Consider the following 19,313-nt stretch of genomic DNA (forward strand, 5'->3'; position numbering starts at 1 on the left):
GCATTTTATGTTATAAAGAAAAGCTTGCCCTATCCATAAACTTTTTTGTCCATATTTTCAAGTTCTCTTATAGTTTTATGTTTTTAACTGTGCTGTGTTTAAATGTTTTCATTTTTAAATTTTTTTGTGTGTGTGGTACTGGGGGTGGAAACCCAGGGCTCTTTTCTACCTCTGGGCTATACTCCCAGACCTATTTTATACTTTATTTGGAAACAGGGTCTCACTAAGTTGCTGAAAACCTCTCTAAGTAGCCAAGGCTGGCTCCGAACCTGTGTAATCCTCCTGTCTCAGCCTCCCAAGTGCTGAGATTACAAGCATGCACCACCACTCCCGGCTTCGTTTTTAGATTTTTAATCTTTCTAGAATTAATATTTTTGTTGTTTTGGGGTTTCGTTTTTTTTTGCGGTATTGAGGATGGAACCCAGGGACAATCTACGTCTGAGCTATACCCCCAGCCCTATTTTTTATTCTTTATTTTGAAATAAGGTCTCACGGAGTTGCAAAGGGCCTTGCTAAATTGTGGAGGCTGGCTTCAAACCGGCAATCTTCCTGTCTCGGCCTCCCAAATGCTGGGATTACAAGTGTGTGCCACCACACCCAGCTAGAATTAATGTTTTATGAAAAGCAAGAATCCAACTTAACTAGGTTCCAAAATAACAGTCATTTGTCTCCAGGCCATTTATTGAATACTCTATCAGCTCTTCAATGACTTTAAATGCCATCTTATCATTTATGTATGATCCTTATACATGTATGGTCTATATACACATACATGTATGTACACACACACACACACACACACACACACACATATATATATATATATTATATAATCTGTTTTTGGATTTTTCTTTCTTTTTTTGTGGGACTGGGTATTGAACTCATAGACATTGTATCTGAACTACAACACCATGCTCTTTTTATTTTTCCTTTTGAAACAGGGTCTCTCTGGGTTGCTGGATGTCTTGTTATATTACTGAGGCTGGCTTTGAACCTGCAATCCTTCTGTCTCAGCCTCTTAAATACTGAGATTATAGACATGTGCCACCATGCCCAGTCGTTTCTGGATTCTTCATCATGCTGCATTTAATTTGTTTGTAGCTATGCCAACACAACATTACTTTACTCACTGGGCTTTACAGCTTATTCAGTATGTTGTAGGGCAACCTTCACCATTCTTTCTAAAACTTTTCAGGGCTATTATTATAGACTTAAACTCACTCTGCAGGTACACTGCCGTATTCAAAGTATATTCAATATCAAGTGAGTCTAAAAGAAGTAACATAATCAGTGTTTTATCCAAAACCATAACAAAAAATGTCATCTTCCCCGTTACCTTGTAAAGTTCTAGGCTAATGCCAGCAGCCATTTTTCCTCCGTAAGACTCTGAGAAAATGTAGAATGGAACCGTCTAGCAAGGAAAGAAATTTACAAAGAATTAAATAGCCTGACTGCTTTTTAATTCACACAAATTTTTTGCTGCATGTGATGGCCAGACAAGTAGAACTTGAATTTGTCTTCAGCTCCATATCTGATTATTTTGTCTGATTACAATACTAACTCCGGGGTCAATCTTTCAAGCTAAAGACCATCTTTAGAGATGACAGAACCAAAAGCCCACAAACCAATCTTAGGAGTCCAAAGGGCTGCTCTGAAATCAGCCGGGCACTGGACTCTTGGGAAAGTTCACATTTCTTCTGATAGATGTACTACCGCTCCAGCTAGTTTCTTACTTAGCTGTGTCGGGTCTTTACTTACATAAAATTCAGATCATTTTTGGTACTGGAGATTGAACCCAGGGGCATTCTACCCCTGGGCTATACCCTCAGCACTTTTTACATTTTTTATTTTGAATCAGGCTTTTGCTGAGGGGTTTACGTTGCTAAGGCTGGCCTTAAACCTGCGATCTTCCTGTGTCAGCTTCCCAAATATTGAGATCACAGAAGCGTGCCACCGTGCCCAGCTGCTTACCCGGAATTCTTTGTGGCAATCAAAGAAAGTCTTCAAGAGAACCATCATGTCCGAAGCCACCGTAGCAAGGTCCTTCGCATAGGCACTAGTGGTGTTCACATAGCTGAAGCCGGTGCCCACGGGGTTATCCACAAACAGGAGGCTGGCAGCCTGGAGCTACGTGCCACAGAGAGGACCGAATGTTGTAATCACCAGTGAACTTTCTATCATCTTATAGCAATCCAGCAAAAACCACATGTGTGGACTTGTGAACACTGAACACTGCTGCTCAACGGGATTTTTACAAAAGGGACAGAGACTACTGCAAAGAAACAGGGAAGGCAAGAAAGAAAGACTAACACAAATAAGGGATCAAAGACTCTGAGCTCTCAGCCCGGCGTGGTGGCGCACGCTTGTAATCCCAGTACTTGGGAGGCTGAGATAGGAAGATTGTAGGTTCGCGGCCAGCCTCAGCTACTTAAAGTAGTGAGGCCCTCGGCAACTTAGTGAGACCCTGTTTCAAAATAAAGAATAAACAATAGGGCTGGGGGTGTAGCTCGGGGGTAGAATGCCCCTGGGTTCTATCCCTAGTACTGCAAAAAAAAAAAAAAAAAAAAAAGACTCTGAGCTCTCACTTCTTCGACACACTGAGGCACTAGCTGGAGTATAACCAGGTGTGGGTGGCCTGCATTGCCAGTCTGAGCAACCGGAAGCAGAGAGGCCACACCCAAAGCCTGGGCATCACATAGCAATTTTCTTCTAGACAAATCTGATTTCCACACTGTGCTGACTTTCCTATATTCTGCAAACACAGATTTTATTCTACTACCTTTTCCAAAAAGGCTGAGAACTGTAGAATTTTGTTTCTAGAAGGATGTTCGGTGAGGACACAGTCCAGCCATGGTCTTTACTGATGAAGGAACTGAAGACCAGAAAGGGGTCAGGAGCTATCCAAGGTCACCGGGTTGGGCAAGTGATGACAGCACCTGCCCGGGCCCTAGGGCTCCTCACTCCTCACACGGGCTCTCTGCCCCAGCCTTACAGCCAGGAGGCTTGGCGACAAGCCAGTGGGGCCTGCTGCTATTGCTACCCCATGCAGAAAGTACAGGAATGTTCCAGGCCAAGAGAACAAGAAGATACACTTAGAACAGAGAAGTTTGGCCCTGACACTGGAGGAGTCCCAAGGAGAGTAGAGAATATTCCCACCCATGGGTGCTGCTGGGAGGGGATAGAGGCGCAGTGCAAAGGGTGGCCATGGCCCAGAGCGGAGGCCACAGTCACGCAACGGCCCAGCCCACTATGGCGTGGGTATCCCTGTCCGTGTCTGGCAGACTGGGAGATGGGACCAAGGGGGTGGGCACTAGGGGTGGCTATGCAGGGCTGTAAAATGAGGAGAGATGCTGGGGAGTGGGGGGCTGGCCAGAGGGGTTAGAGAAAGAAGTGGCCTTAAGAATTAAGGGTGGGGCATGGAGACCCCAGAGGGGAAGGAAAAAAAAAGATTTGAGTCAGGCGTGGTGGTGCACGCTTGTAATTCCAGTACTTGGGAGACTGAGACAGAAGGATCTGTGTTCTCCACCAACCTCAGGTACTTAATGAGGCCCTGTTTCACAATTAAGAATAAAAAACTTGCTGAGCGCGTGGTGGCACATGCTTGTAATCCCCTCGCTTGGGAAGTGGAGACAGGAGGATCGTGCAGGTTTGAAGCCAGCCACGTTGGCTTAAGAGACCCTATTTCCAAATAAAAATATAAAATAGGTCTGGGAGTGTAGTCCAGAGGTAGGAGGGTTTCCAGGAACCCCAGTACCACCAAAAAAAAAAAAAAAAAAAAAAGGGCTGGGACTGGGAAAACTGGGCTGGGGCTAGGCGTGGTGCATGCTTGTATTCCCAGCATTTGGTTCAAGGACAGCCTCAGCTACTTAGTGAGGTCCTCCACAACTTAGTGAGACCCTGTTTCAAAATAAAGAATAAAAATAGGGCTGGGGGTGTAGCTCATACCCAGTACAAAAAAACAAAAAAATCAGGCTGGGGATGTAGCTCGAAGGTAGAACACCCCTGGGTTCCATCCCCAACACCACACACACACACACACACACATACACACACAGGATTTGAAGTGTCTATGAGGATGCAATGTGGGAGAGAAAGAAGGATTGGAAGCTGTGGCCACAGGGTAGGACCCTGGAATCTGAGATCACAGAGAGGGCCAGCAACAGGGCCCCAGAGTGCCCACTAGCGTGGGGTTCTGAAGGCAGGCAGAGAAGCCACCCAGTTGGAGAAGAGAAGAGAAGAGCGTGAAGCTGGGCCAGGGCGGGAGCTATAGAGGAGGGTCCAAAGCCTTGGGAGAAGCAGGCAGGTGCTTGTGAACTGTGACCCCACGTGGCATGGGGCGGGGCAGGAGCAGCCTCAGAGGTGGTGGGGCAGGTGAAGTTGGGGGCTGCACTCTCCATACCCAGGTGGTGTTTCGTGGTTTCAGATCCTTGTCCAGGGGCCCGATTTCCTCAAAGTTTCCAAATCCGGTGCTGGAACCACCTGGACCACCCTGTAGGAGAGAAAGAAATAAACAGATATCTAGAGAGAGTTTTGTTAAATGTGAGGCATTACAACAGATGGGCACATTAACGATAAACAACCTATGATTTAGCAGTGTCTGGGTCAATCTGCTCAAGATAAAATATTCCCAGTGAGCCGAGGGCTCCTGCGTCTACCTGTGGCAACTGCTGGTCTTTTTCTTTGAAACAACAAAGCTGGGCTAGTAGGCCCTCGAGGGAGCTTTCTATTTCCTGCCTCCTAAATCTCTTACTTTGACCCTTGGCCAGCCTTGAGGCTCACTGATCTTCAGTACTGGAATAGACCTTCAAAAACATCTTCTCTGCCGGGCGTGGTGGCGCACGCTTATAATCCCAGCATTTGGGAGGCTGAGACCTGGAGAATCGCGGTTCGCAGACAGCCTCAGCTACTTAGTGAGGCCCTCTGCAACTCAGTGAGACCCGGTTACAAAATAAAGAATAAAAAGCAGGGCAGGGGGTGTAGCTCGGAGGTCGAATGCTCCTGGGTTCCATCCCCAGACCCGCAAAAAAAAAACAAAAAAAACAAAAAAAAAAAACCATCTCGTCTAAGGTGGAGCACGGTGGTGCCCACTTGTAATCCCAGCATTTGGGAGGCTGAGACAGGAGGATCATGGTTCCTGGACAGACTTAGCTACTTAGTGAGGCCCTTTGCAATTCAGTGAGACCCTGTTTCAAAATAAAGAATAAGTCGGGCGTGGTGGTGCACGCTTTTAATTCCCACGCTTGGGAGGCAGAGACAGGAGGATCATGCTGGTTCGGAGGCCTCGCTGGTTTAAGAGACCCTGTTTCCAAATAAAAAACATAAAATAGGTCTGGGAGTGTAGCCCAGAGATAGAAGGGCTTCCAGGAACCCCAGTACCACAAAAAGAAAAAAAGGGAGAAAAAAAAAAAAAGGAATAAAAAATAGGGCTGGGGGGTGTAGCTCGGAAGTAGAATGCCCCTGGGTTCCATCCCCAGTACTGAAAAAAAAAAAAAAAAAAAAAAAAAAAATCTCGCCTAACCCCTCTAATTTGAAAGGAGAGCAGTAGGGCCCAGAGAAGGGATATGGCTGGCCCTGGCCACTCAGTAACTCAGGGCTCCACCAGGACTTGACCTAGGCCGTGGACTGTCTGCCCCTTTGCATAGGTGGTAGCCTCTCTCCTCAGAGCCCCTGTGGAGTGAGAAGCTGTCTAGTCAAGGCCGTTCTCTGGATACAATATTGCAAATACAGAAGGCCCAGGACAGGATGCCCAGGACAGGAGGCCCTAGGCTGTGGGCACCCAGGGCTGGAGGACAGGTAGGATTCTGGACTGAAGCCTGGGTCCCCACCTGTGAAAGGCAGTTCTGTGGGCTTTAACAGGCCAGTGGAGAGAGGGAAAGGGAGAAGAGGACAGAAATGAAGGGTGAAATGGGAGGGACTTTTTTTCCCCCCTGATCCTGGGGATTGAGTCCAGGGACATTCTACCTTTGAGCTACACCCTATTTTATATTTTATTTTGAACAGGGTCTCCCTAAGTTGCTGACAGCCTTACTAAATTGCTAGAGCTGGCTGTGAACCTACATTCCTCTTGTCTTAGCCTCCCAAATACTGGGATTACAGGTGTGTGTCACCACCCCAGCTTAGGTGAACTTTCTGATGATGGAAGGAGGCCCTTGAGATATGGCCAGGGGAAGGGAAAAATCAAGGGGGGGGGGTTGTTGGTGAGGGGAAAGACCTAAGCTCTAGAATGAAAATAACAAAAAAAAAAAAAAAGAAAGAAAAGATGAATGGGAAGAGTATCTCTGGCACAACAGAAGCCAGGAAAGCTGGGATGGAGAAATTTAAAAAATGAAGGGGGTGGGGGCAGGTAGGGAAGGGGGCTGCCTGGCCAAGGAGCCAGAGGCCTCAACAAGGAAAGGCTTGTGTTCTGAAATGACACCAACCTTGCTATGATACACTGGAAGGCAGACTCTCCTTCATGGTGGCTACTTTGTTTTCTAGGGTTTGTTTGTTTGCTGTACTAAGAATTGAACCCAAGGCACATTCTACCTCTGAGCTACACCCCCAGCCCAATTTTATTTTGTTTCTTTTTGAAACAGGGTCTCAGTAAATTGCAGAGGGCCCTGATAGGTTGCTGAGACTGCCTTTGAACCTGCAATCCTCCTGTTTCAGTTTCCCAAGTACTGGGATTACAGGCATGTGCCACCACGCCCGGCTGTCACTTTGTATTTTAAGATTTCCCAACTCAGTGGTAGGTAAAACGTTTGTTCACAGACCAGTTGGAGATGTTCATCCCAGTACCACTCAGAACATGACTAGCAGAGTAAGGGGGCAATTTGAATGTTCCACGGCAGGGAAACTCCTTAGTAAATCACACTTGCAGGATGGTTAGGTTTCCATTTATTTTATTTTGTGCTTGAGATTAAACTTAAAGATATTCCCAAACCGGGCGTGGTGGGTGGTGGCGTATGCTTGTAATCCCCGCGCTTGGGAGGCTGAAACAGGAGGATCGCATGGGTTTGAAGCCAGCCTCAGCTACTCAGTGAGGCTCTCAGCAACTTAGTGAGATCCTGTTTCCAAATAAAATATAAAAAAGGTCTGGGAGTATAACCCAGAGGTAGAAAGCTTCTGGGTTCCACCCCCAGTACCACCCAATATATATATATATATATATATATATATATATATATATATATATATATTCCCAAACTGCATCCCAACCCCCCCTTTTTTTTTGAAACAAGGTCTCTTACTCCCTGGCCTTGAACCTATGATCCTCCTGTCTCAGCCTCCAAGTACTGTGATTACAGGCCCCAGTCACCACCCAGGGCTTTATGTTGCCATTTAGAACCACAAACTACAAAAGTGGAAATATTGAAAAATGCTTCTAAGCAATATGTAATAAGTTAAAACCAAGTGTACACCCTTGAATGAAAACTGGGTTCCTTCTTCCCAGGGGATGTGTTAGAATAGGGTGAGATCAAAGTGAAAGGGGGCAGCCGGGCGTGGCAGCGCACACAGGCTTGTAATCCCAGCATTCGGGAGGCTGAGGCAGGAGGATCGCAGTTTCAGGACAGCCTCAGCTACTTAGTGAGGCCATCTGCAACTCAGTGAGACCCTGTTTCAAAATAAATAACAAAAAATAGTGTAGCTCGAAGGTAGAATGTCCCTGGGTTCAATCCCCCATACTGCCAAAAAGAGCGAAGGGGGGGGGCACTCGCAATCCTAGGTGGAAGGAGGGAGGGTTGGTCTTTGTGGGATAATTCCCACCCCCTGCTTTTAGGAAGCCATAGTGGCAGCAATGATACCTTCTCTATCCCCTTTCCAGGGGCAAGGAGAAGTTGGCTGGAGGTCTCTGCTATCCTATTTGAATACAAAAAAAATAAATAAATAAAGATTGCAAAACTCCTTTGTCCAGAACTTCAGATAGTAAAACTGTGGTCCAGGGCTACCCATTGATTCTGCAATATGGTAGGTAAATGTGTCCGTGGACCAACTAAAATACTTGTAAGTATCTCATAATGTCTTGCTACTCCACTGGTGATGTGACCTCAATTCTCAAAGATCCCACTGAGAAGTCACTGCAGGAGGCCTTGGTAGGCTGCTAACAGCTCTCCTTTTTCATCTCAATTAATTGTGTCTTCCTTAATTTTTTTTTCTACCTCCCTCCCTCTTTCCCTCCCTCCCTCCGACTCTGGGGAAATGGAGAAGAGCTATGTAGCATCTTCAGTCAGCTCAAGGTTAGTCTAACCAAAGGTCAAACCCAGGAAGGCCTCCAGCGGCCCAGGCAGCAGAGCAGAGCAGCCAGACGCCCTGCCCTCTCTGGGAGGGGCAACACCACTCAACATGATGGACAGTCAGTTCAGGGCCTATTGCTAGATTTCCTGATTTGGGGAAAGAGTAAGGGAACTGTCCTGACTTTAACAAGTTCAACCAAAAAAAAAAAAAAACTAAAAAACTGGGCAGTTAACCAAAAGGCCAACTTGCAACTTTTGAACATTAGTACTTTTCAAATAGTTTTCTAGAGAGCCCAGAAAAAGCACCCTGGGAAGGACAGCCAGGGACGAAAAGGAGGCCCGCATACATAGGTCTCAGCACCCAGGCCCAGCCAGCCACACACTGGCTCCCTCCACCCCCACCCCAATCCCCGGTAAGCTTTAATCTGGGAGTAAAGGAAATTCTACTGATTTACCAAAAAGTTTGAAAACCACCTAAATTCCACAGCTTAGAAAACCAAGGCCCAGAAAAGGAAAGTGTCCTGCTCTGGTGAAGCAGGTCAGGCTTGTCTATGGCCTATCTCCTGGCAACCGGGCTGCGCCTCCCTCTCCAGCTGCCATGCTGGGGTGGTGCACATGGCTTCCTCTTGTGAGCAGCCTTGGGCCCTGCCTCACCTCCGGCCCCCAAAAGCAACACAAACCCCTCCCTGAAAACCGCTCATCCTCACTCCATCTCAGCAGAGTGTCTGGGAAGTAAAGCCTGGGCCCTGGGAGACATTTTGCGGGGAAGTTTCATGGGGGTGAGTACCAGGGTGCCCTACTTCCTGGTGAGCCATTGAGTGGCCCAGTACACCATGCCCACATCTTTCGCCATGCCCACATCTTTCTGAGGCTGAAGCAAGTCTATTCCTCAACCCCTCCCTGGAGATTAGTCTTCCAGGTGTGGCCATCTCTGGACAGATATTAGCAGAATGCAGGAAGAATCCTCTGCCTGTCCCTACATACACTTCAAATGGTTCCTGGCCTTCAATCCTACAGTCAGAGCTCAGGTGTAAAATGGAAACACACTCAGGGAGAAGGGTAGGGCCTAAGATAGAAAAAGCTAGCAGCAGGTTGGGCATGCTGACACAAGCTTGTAATCCCAGTACCTGGGAGGCTGAGACAGGAGGATCTCAGGTTCAAAGTCAGCCTCAGCAATTTAGAGACTCATAGTAACTTAGTGAGACTCTATTTCCAAATAAAAAAAATTTAAAAACCCGGGAATGTAGCTCGGAGGTAGAATGTCCCTGGTTCAATTCCCAGTACACACACACACACACACACACACACACACACACACACACACACACAGTTAGTAGCAGTTCTTTGGAAAGATGAGCTTTTCTGTGGGTAAGGAGTTGGAGTCTCAGAAAGGTGGAGAAAAGGGGAGGCAGGGAGGGTCAGGACACTTCAGTCTTTGCTCTGGAACTTTTTATCAATATAGAGTCAATCACTTTCTGTCAATATAGAGTCAAATGCATCATTGGCAGCCTTCATAGTAAAAGTGTCATCAGCTGTCTGGACTCAATATAAAAAGACCCTGGCAGCAGAGCACAGTGGTGCACACCTGTAATCCCTGCTACTTGGGAAGCTGAGGCAGGAGGATCCCAAGTTCAAAGCCAGCCAAAATGGGTGTGGCTGTTTACAGCTGTAATTCCAGTATTTGGAGTATCACAGGTTCAAGGTCAGCTTCAGCAATTTAGAAAGATTCACAACAATCTAGTGAGATCTTGTTTCAAAACAAAAAATAAGCTGGATGTGATGGTGTACAGTTGCAATCCCAGAATTTGGGAGGCTGAGACAGGAGGATTGCAGGTTTCCAGCAGCCGCAACTACTTAGTGAGACCCTGTTTCAAAATAAAAAATAAAGCCAGGTGTGGTGGCACATGCTTGTAATCCCAGTGCTTGGGAGGCTGAGGCAGGAGGATCGCAGACATTTGAAGCCAGCCTCAGCTACTTAGTGAGGCTCTCAGTAACTTAGTGAGGCCCTGTTTCCAAATAAAGTATAAAATAGGGAATATAGCCAGAGGTAGAAAAAGCTCCTGGCTTCCAACCCCAGTACCATCAAAAAAATAAAATAAAAAAAGAAAGAAAGAAAGAAAAGGAAGGAAGGAAGGAAGGAAGGAAGGAAGAAACCAGGCATGTTGGTGCACTCTTGGAATCCCAGCATTTGGGAGGCTGAGACCAGAGGATCACGGTTTGCAGATAGCCTCAGCTACTTAGTGAGGCCCTCTACAACTTAGTGAGACCCAGTTTCAAAATTAAGAATAAAAATAGGGCAGGGGGTATAGTGTGTAGGTCAAATGCTCCTGTGTTCCATCCCCAGACTGGCTAAAAAAAAGAAAGAAAGAAAGAAAGAAAGAAAGAAAGAAAGAATAAAAAATAGGGTTGGGGGTATAGCTCTGAGGTAGAACACCTTGGGTTTTAATAATAGGCTGGGGATGTAGCTCGGGAGATGTAGCTCAGAGGCAGAATGCCCCTGGGTTTAATCCCCAGTACCAAAAAAAAAAAAAAAAAAAGTTAAAAGGGCTGGAGATATAAAGTATTTGCCCCCTAGCACAAACCAGGTCCTGGGTTCTATCCCAGTACACCAGTACTTAAAAAAAAACAAAACAGCCAGGTACAGTGGCATATCCCAGTAATCCCAATACTTGGGAGGCTAAGACAGGAGGATTGCAGGTTCAAGGAGAGCTTTAGCAATCTAGTGAGCTCCTTGGAAGTTAATGAGATCCTGTTTCAAAATAAAAATAATACCTGGGCGTGGTGGCACTTGTTTGTAATCCCAGTACTTGAGAGGCTGAGGCAGGAAAATTACAGTCAGCCTCAGCAATTTAGTGAGGCCCTCCCCTAGTGATACCCTGTTTTAAAATAAAAAAATATAATAGATCTGGGGGTGTGGCTCAGAGGTAGAATGTCCCTGAGTTCAATCCCAGAATCACAAAAACAAATAAATGTATTAAAAGAAAAATAAAGTGTTAGCCGAGGGCGGTAGCATACCCTTGTAATCCCAGTTCTTGGAAAGCTGAGACAGGAGGATCGCAGGTTCATGGCCAGCCTCAGCTACTTAGTGGAGCCCTCCATAACTCAATGAGACCCTGTTGCAAAATAAACAATAAAATAGGGCTGGGGATAGAGCTTCGAGAGGTAGATACCTTTGGGTTCAATCCCCAGTACCGCAAAAAAAAAAAAAAAAAAGTAAATAAAAAAGTAAAATAAAAAGGGTTGGGGGTGTAGTTCAGAAGTAGAAGTCCTCTGAGTTCAATTCTCAGCAAACAAAACAAAACAGAAACACACACACACATGACCCTGGCAAGAGGCTAGACTCCCTTCACCTTTCCATCTGGCCCCTTTGACTATACCCTTTGAATATAGTCTGAAGGCACCAGTCCTTCAGAATGCACAAAGCAGAAAGAGAGGCAGAGTGGCCTCAGGCTGAGGCCAGACAAGGAAGCCGGTCTACCTGAAGCCACATGACCAGGGGCAGCTCTGAGAAGTTCTTGCAGGGGTTGGTGGCGTAATAGAGCCACCAGAACATGTGGGCATCCTTGCGGACAGTCACGTAGTCCCACGCTTCCTTGCCTTCCGTGGGCCAGCTGGAGGCGGCTCCTGCAACAGAAACTCAGTCTCATTTTCCCGAAGAATGAATGTCTGAGGTGCGGGCAAATTCCAAGCCTGGGCAAGATGGCCATATCAGGATAAAAAGATGCTTCATGATTTAGGCAATCTGCCTGTTCCAATATATTATTGGGACAAGAGAAAAAAAAAACCTTAGCTATGAAGAAAGTATCTAAACCTGACAGCATCATAGGAAGCTGGGGACTTTCACTTTTCTTTCTAGACTTTTCTATAATGTTTGGGTGACTGTGTACCTTCAATAGTAGAAACTGAGCCCAGGGTCTGCTACATGCTAGTGCTTTACGACTAAGCTATACTCCCAGCACTTAAAAAAAAAAGAAAAGAAAGGAAAGGAAAAAAGAAAAGCAGGAGTGGTGGTGCATACTTGTAATCCCAGGACTTGGGAGGCCCAGACAGGAGGATCATGCAGGTTTGAAGTCAGCCCCAGCTACTTAATGAGGCTCTTGGCAACTGAGTGAGACCCTGTTTCCAAATAAAAGAAAACAAAAATAGGTCTGGGAGTATATCCCAGAGGTAGAAAGCCCCTGTTCCATCCCCAGTACCCCATATATATATATTTATAATTTTTGTGGTGGTGCTGGGGATTGAACCCAGGGGCATTCTATCTCTGAGCTACACCCCAGCCCTATTTTATTTTTGTTTTGAAACAGGATCTTGCTAGGTTGATGAGAGTCTCACTACTTGCTAAGGCTGTCCTTGAACTTGTGATTCTCCTGTCTCATCCTTCCAAGTACTGGGATCATAAGCATGTGCCACTGTACCTGGTTTAAAAACTGAATTTTTAAAAAAATTTTTGACACAAGGTCCTGTTAAATTGTTCAGACTGGCCTCGAACTGGTTAAAAGTTAAAAAATAAAAAATAGGGTTGGGGGTATAGCTTCAATCCCCAGTATCCCAAAAATAAACAAATAGAGCCGGGTGTGGTGACTCACGCCCCGTGCTTAGGAGGTGGAAACAGGAGGATTGCACAGGTTCGAAGCCAGCCGCGCTGGCTTAAAAGACCCTGTTTCCAAATATAAAAATAAATATAAAATATTTAAAATATAATAAAATATTATATATATAATAAAATATTTATAAAATATAAAAATAGGTCTGGGAGTGTAGCCCGGAGGTAGAAGAACTTCCAGGAACCCCAGTACCATATATATATATATATTAAACAAATAAATACATAAAATAGAAAGGCAATTGAAACACAGGAAAAATAAACCTGCAGTAAATATGAAAAAGGTAGTTTTCTTTAATCATGTAGCTGAATTTTTTTTCCCCAGGGGAAATAATACCCAAGGCCTTGCACATGCAAAGCATATGGTTACATCCCTAGCCAATTAATCTTTTTTAAAACTCAGATCTATCCGGTTGCTGCCTGGCTCTGACCTGAGTTTTTGTTTTCTACTTTCCCAAATGTTAAGCCTCTTAAGAAATAAAAGAACAAAAACTGGTGCCAATAGGGATGAGGTGGAAGTGGACAATATTGTCCTGTAAATTAAAGAATGAAGAAGTAAGCCTAGTGCTGCTAGTGTTGTGGTGCACATCTGTAATCCCAGTACTTAGGAGGCTGTGACAGGAGGATTGCAAGTTTGGGACCAGCTTCAGCAATTTAGCAAGATCCTATCCCAAAATAAAAAACAAAAAGAGCTAGGAGGTATAGCTCAGAGGTAGAGCATCACTAGATTCAATCCCTAGTAACACACACACACACACACACACACACACACACACACACACACACAGCCAGGCATGCGATGGTACATGCTTGTAATTCCAGGACTTGAGAGGTTGAGACAGGAGGATCACAGGTTCTAAGCCAGCCTCAGGAACTTAATGAGACTCTCTAAATAAAAAATAAAATAGGGCTGGGGGGATAACTCAGAGGTAGAATGCCCCTGAGTTTAATCCCCAGCACCACAAAATAAAAATAAAGAAAAAAAGAAAGAGAAAGAAAGAAAAGAAAAAGCCCGCTGTGGTGGTGCAGTCTTGTAATTCCAGCATTGGGGAGGTTAAAACAGAAGGATCATGGGTTTGAGACTACCCTCAGCTACTTAAGCAAGGCCCTCCTCAACTTTCAAAATAAAGAATTAAGGGAAAAAAAAAAAAAAGCCAAAAAAGAAAACTAGAAAGTGCCCAAGGAGCAAAATAGAATGGATAGAATATTACAGATGTGGTTTTAAGACTCTATATACACATAGCATGAGATTGCAGTCTCCTTGAAACTGACTGATAAGGGTCAGGTCCCTTGAAAATGAGATAAGTAAATCCCTTCAAAATGACATACAGAAAGCCAGGCGTGGTGGCACAAACTTGTAATCCCAGCGTTGGGAGGCTGAGACAGAAGGATCGCCATTTGGGGACAGCCTCAGCTACTTAGTGAGGCCCTTTGCAACTCAGTGAGACCCTGTTTAAAAATAAAGAATAAAAAATAGAGCTGGGGGTGTAGCTCGGAGGTAGAATGCCCCTGGGTTCCTTCCTCAGCACCACAAACAAACAAAAATATTAGGGTGCTATATGTTTTACAACATTTCCCATACACAAACTGAAGGGCCAGATGATTCCCATTTTACAAAACAAACACACAAACAAACAAAAACCCCATAACTTTCAAGCTACTTGCCTATGATCGATCGCAAGGCAAATTTGCGGTCTGAACTCCCAATTCTTCATTCGGACCAGAAAATATTTTTCTGAATAAAGAGTGTAAGCCAATTTGCAAGTTATCCCATTAAACACAAATTTGTTTTTGTTTATACGGGTGCCGGTACGGGTAAATGTTATTTTCTCTATTGTGATCAGGCAAAAAGGGAAGACCTTATTTCAACGAAATATCCCATTCAAGGTAGGGCTTTCAGGGTTTTTTTTGACTGAATATTTCAGCTCAAAATAAGAACGTAGAACCTCGTTTGTCAGCCAATCAGAAAAAAACGGGAAGTGGCCTCCGGATCGTGGAAACCTCGCTGATCAGCAGTTTTCCCAAATCGTACATTTTTGCACAACTGCTTCTACGTACACTGAAGGGAGAAAGGCAGTACCAGGCCATCCAGAACGAGAAGAGGATAGAAAAAGCTTTTTGATTAAAAAGAAAGAAAGGAAAGGGAAAAAAGGTTCAAAATAAACGTAAACGCAAGGTAAGGACAGGAGAAAAGAAATTCGTTTCAAAAAACACAAACCCACTAACAAACTCCCATTCCCGGAGAGAGAAGGAGGCACCGACCGCCGGTACGTCTTTTTCTCAAACCTACCCGCGACGAGGCCCAGTAGCAGCGGCAGCAGCAGCCGCCGCCGCAGCACAAAACTGCTCCGTGGCGCCAGCTCCATGATGAATGCAGAGCAGCAGAATCAGCAACAGGCTGGACCAGGAGCCCCGTCTCGTGATGGTAGTGGGCGGGACCAGCAAGCCGGGGCGGGGTCTAGGCCAGCGGGGCGGGGTCTAGCCCGGCAGGGGCGGGGCGAGGCGCGCCCTCTGCCAGGCAGCCCCAGCAGGACCCCTGCAAAGGCGCTGGGACGCAGGCTCACCTGCTTGAGTTGCTCTCTGCCAGTTTGAGGAAGGGTTTCTGAGGGAAGGCTCTTATGCATTTATTTGACTTTGGTTGTGCAGCAGGATTGAGAACCACCGTCCTTCCTGCCCCGCCCATTCTCTGCCTTTTTCAACCAAAAGGCAAAAACTGTTGAATCTGTCCTGACTTAGATTAAGCCTGAACCAGCTGGCCTTTGGGAAGTGGTGGATTTCATTTTCAGAGATCTGGGGGTGGGGGGGGGGGTTGTTTGTTTGTTTGGTTGATTTTTTTTTTTTTTTGGCGGGTGTGGGGATGGAACCCAGGGGCATTCGACCTCAGAGCTACATCCCCTGCCCTATTTTTATTCTCTCTCTCTCTCTCTCTCTCTCTCTCTCTCTCTCTCTCTCTCTCTCTTTCTTTATTGGTGGTACTGGGGTCCCTGGAAGCCCTCCTACTTCCAGGTTACACTCCCAGACCTATTTTATATTTTTATTTGGAAACAGGGTCTCTTAAGCCAGCGAGGCTGACTATGAACCTGCACGATTCTCCTGTCTCCACCTCCCAAGCAGGGGGATTACAAGAGTGCGCCACCACGCATAGTATATTGTTTTATTTTGAAGCAGTGTCTCACTAAGTTGCAGAGGGCCTCACTAAATTGCCAAGGCTGACTGAGAACCTGCAGTCCTCCTGTCTCAGCCTCCCAAGCACTGGGATTATAAGCCTGCACTACCACACCTGGCTTTGGCATTGATTTCTTAGGACAGAGAGGCTAAGAGACATGATGCTCTGGTGCACTTCCTCGTCCCACCCTCCCCACCCACAGACAGGACAGCACGTCTCTGCCTCGAGGTCCTCCTGGGGTTGCCATAAGGATTAAATGGCTAAGAACGACACATATAAAATAGCTCTGAACAACAGCCCCTGGTATGGAGCCTGTAATCATCAGGGTTACAGTACTGTACTGCACATCCCAGTGAGGGCACAAGGAAGCTCCCAGAGCAGATCTTAATCGCTAGTGTTCAGTGTGGTTATGAACAGAGAAAATACCATGGAGGACTGGGAAGAGGTTGGTGCGATGGTTGGATTGGAGCAGAGGTATCTGAAGAGCCTTAAGAGCTTCTAAATAATCACACGTGTGGTTATTATTTAATTCTATCTTCCTTGCTGACCTGTGGGCTCCATAGGGCTGGGGATCAGGCTGTCATTGGCGACTTGTCAAAATAGATTCAGACCACAAGCTTGTGTTTCAGAGATTTATAGAACTAACCAAGTTATTGGAAAACACTCTTCCATGGCGCCAGTAAACTAAACAGTTTTCTTGTCTCTTTCCAGGTGTGGGACAAGTTATTCTTTTATGTAGTGCCAAGCCTGAAAGGCCACAAGGAAATGGGGAGGATATTAGAGAATGGAAGACATGTGAGTCTGGACCAGAAGGCAGGATCCTCAGCACAACTAGCTGTTGAGCCACCAATCTGGGATTTACCAAAGGTGGTATGAATCCAGGAAGAGGGTTAGGCAGCCAGTCACATGGCCAGGTTTGTGTGCAATTTTCTTATCTAGTACAAGGAACAGGTGCCTTTCCTTTTCTTCAAGGCTAATTGCCACTACAAGTGTCAAAACTGGGAGGCTGAGATATAGGCTGGGGATGTAGGTTGGACAGAGAATGCCCCTGGGTTCAGTCCCCGGTAACACACACACACACACACACACACACACACACACACACACACACCTCAAATAGGAGCCATGCTTGTAATCCCAGTACTTGGGAGGCTCAAACAGGAGGATTACAGATTCAAGGTCAGCCTCAGCAATTTAGTGAGACCCTCAGAAACCTAGTAAGAAAAAAAAAAAGAAACTTAGTGAGACCTTGTTTCAAAGTTAAAAAAAAATATATATATGTGTATATATATATATATATATATATATATATATATATATGTATATAATAGGGCTGCTGGTGAAACTCAGAGGTAGAATGTCACTGGGCTTGATGCCCAATACCACAAATCAAAACAAATCCAAGCTGGGTGTGGTGGCTCACGCTTGTAATACCAGAATTTGGGAGGCCTAAAGTGTCCATGATACAGGAAAATATGGAAGATGAAACGCACTAGAGATCATTCCAAGGAGCAAGGTAACCTGTGTGTCTGTGTTTGTGCGTGTGCGTGTGTGTGTGTGTGTGTGTGTCTGTACTCCTTTCTTCCTCTGCAGTTTTCTAAAGGTGAAATTTAATGAGCCTTTAAAAATTATGTACTTTTCAGTTGTTCTAAGTGGCAGTTTGAGCTGTTCATAAAAGAGCATGTCATGAATAACCCAAAAAGATGTGTGTGTGTGTGTGTGTGTGTGTGTGTGTGTGTGTCACTGGGGATTGAGCCAAGGGGTACTCTACTTCCAAGTTAAACCCCAGTCCTTTTTAATTTTTCTGTTTTGTTTTGAAACAGGGTCTCACGAGGTTGCTGAGTCTTGCTAAGTTGCCAAGGCTGTCCTCAAACCTGCGATCTTCCGGTCTCAGTCTCCCACATACTAGGCTTGTAGACGTGCATCGCCATATCTGGCTAAACCCCAAAATGATGGTCTCATATCTCTAGAAGTTGTTGGAAGCCCTATTTTCAACTTCAGTTTCTAAGTTTAAATTCCTGTAGGTGCAATATCAGGAACAGTAATTCCCCTCCACGCATGGGTGCATCAGAGCGCACTCTGATTCTTGAATATCCAAACTCAGAAGTAGATCAGGAGCCAGAGACAAATGAGTTAATGCGAGTCCATTGGTATACATTAGCCAAGAAGAGCCCTTGTACAAGGAACCTCGACCACCAGTCAGCAATAAGGAGGACTCCTACTTCCCTCCTGGTCCCCGTGGGACCCAAGCGGGAAACCTCGACTTCTTGTAACCCCAGCCCCCGCCAGAGAGGTGTCAGAGAGAGCCAGCTTAACCAAAAGCAAACCCAGGGCCTGAGGACGCACCAACGTCCACGGCTCCCTTTCTTGCTTTCTCCTCTCATTACGTCCTAGACACCTTTCCACATCAATATATTTGGAATGACCCCAGTAAGGATCGCATTGACTAAACGATGGCCTATCTGCACAATTCTGTACAGATATTGTACAGAGGTACACTCATTTATTCAATTCAATACTTATTGGTCAGCATTGTTATGGCTTGGATCTATCTGTCTATCAATCTATCTATCTTTTTTTTTCCCAGTACTATGGATGGAACCCAGGGGCATTCTACCTCCGAGCTACACCCTCCACCCTATTTTTTATTCTTTATTTTGAAATAGGATCTCACTAAGTTGCAGAAGGCCTCACTAAGTAACTGAGGCTGTCCACGAACCGCGATCTTCCTGTCTCAGCCTCCTGAATGCTGGAATTACCAGCCTGTGCCACCATGCCTGGCTTATTTTTCATTCTTTATTTGAAAATGGGGTCTCAGCCGGGCGTGGTGGCGCAGGCTTGCAATCCCCGTGCTTGGGAGGCAGAGACAGGAGGATCGCGCAGGTTCGAAGCCAGCCATGCGTGCTGGCTTAAGAGACCCTGTTTCCAAATAAAAATGTAAAAATAGGTCTGGGAGTGTAGCCTGGAGGTAGAAGGGCTTCCAGGAATCCCAGTACCACCAAAAAAAAAAAAAGGGGGGGGCTGGGCGTGTAGCTCAGAAGTGGAACTCCTCTGGGTTTTATCTCTAGTATTTGAAATAATGATGTAGAGCAATGTGTATTGCTATTGTAACCCAAGTGTCCCTAGGCCTCGAGTCTTTTGGGGAATTACCTTCCCCCCCCCCTTTCAGAACCAGGTCAAACAAGGCAAGTCCCCATTCCACATAACTAATGGAGTCTGACAGCTTTCCCAGGATTCGGGAGGCTGAGACAGGAGGATTGCCGTTTGCGGACAGCCTTAGCTACTTAGTGAGGCTCTCTCCTTAGTGAGACCTTGTTTCAAAATAAAGAAT

At 45.7% G+C, this 19,313-nt stretch overlaps 1 protein-coding gene across 1 annotated transcript in view; it reads right to left on the minus strand.

Moving 5' to 3' along the window:
• The window catches only part of SCPEP1 (serine carboxypeptidase 1), a gene marked incomplete at both ends in the record, with an annotated part of 35,275 nt that extends 20,093 nt beyond the window's left edge, over nucleotides 1-15,182 (minus strand). The window contains 5 exons of the mRNA XM_080712511.1: nucleotides 1,337-1,411; nucleotides 1,972-2,127; nucleotides 4,400-4,489; nucleotides 11,692-11,837; nucleotides 15,107-15,182. Coding sequence (XP_080568637.1) covers nucleotides 1,337-1,411; nucleotides 1,972-2,127; nucleotides 4,400-4,489; nucleotides 11,692-11,837; nucleotides 15,107-15,182 — 543 coding nt within the window. The remainder of the gene's footprint in view (nucleotides 1-1,336; nucleotides 1,412-1,971; nucleotides 2,128-4,399; nucleotides 4,490-11,691; nucleotides 11,838-15,106) is intronic.
• Between the last annotated feature and the right edge of the window lie 4,131 nt (nucleotides 15,183-19,313).

This window comes from Muscardinus avellanarius (genome assembly GCF_963383645.1).
Source record: "Muscardinus avellanarius genome assembly, chromosome: 16".
NCBI classification, from domain to species: domain Eukaryota; kingdom Metazoa; phylum Chordata; class Mammalia; order Rodentia; family Gliridae; genus Muscardinus; species Muscardinus avellanarius.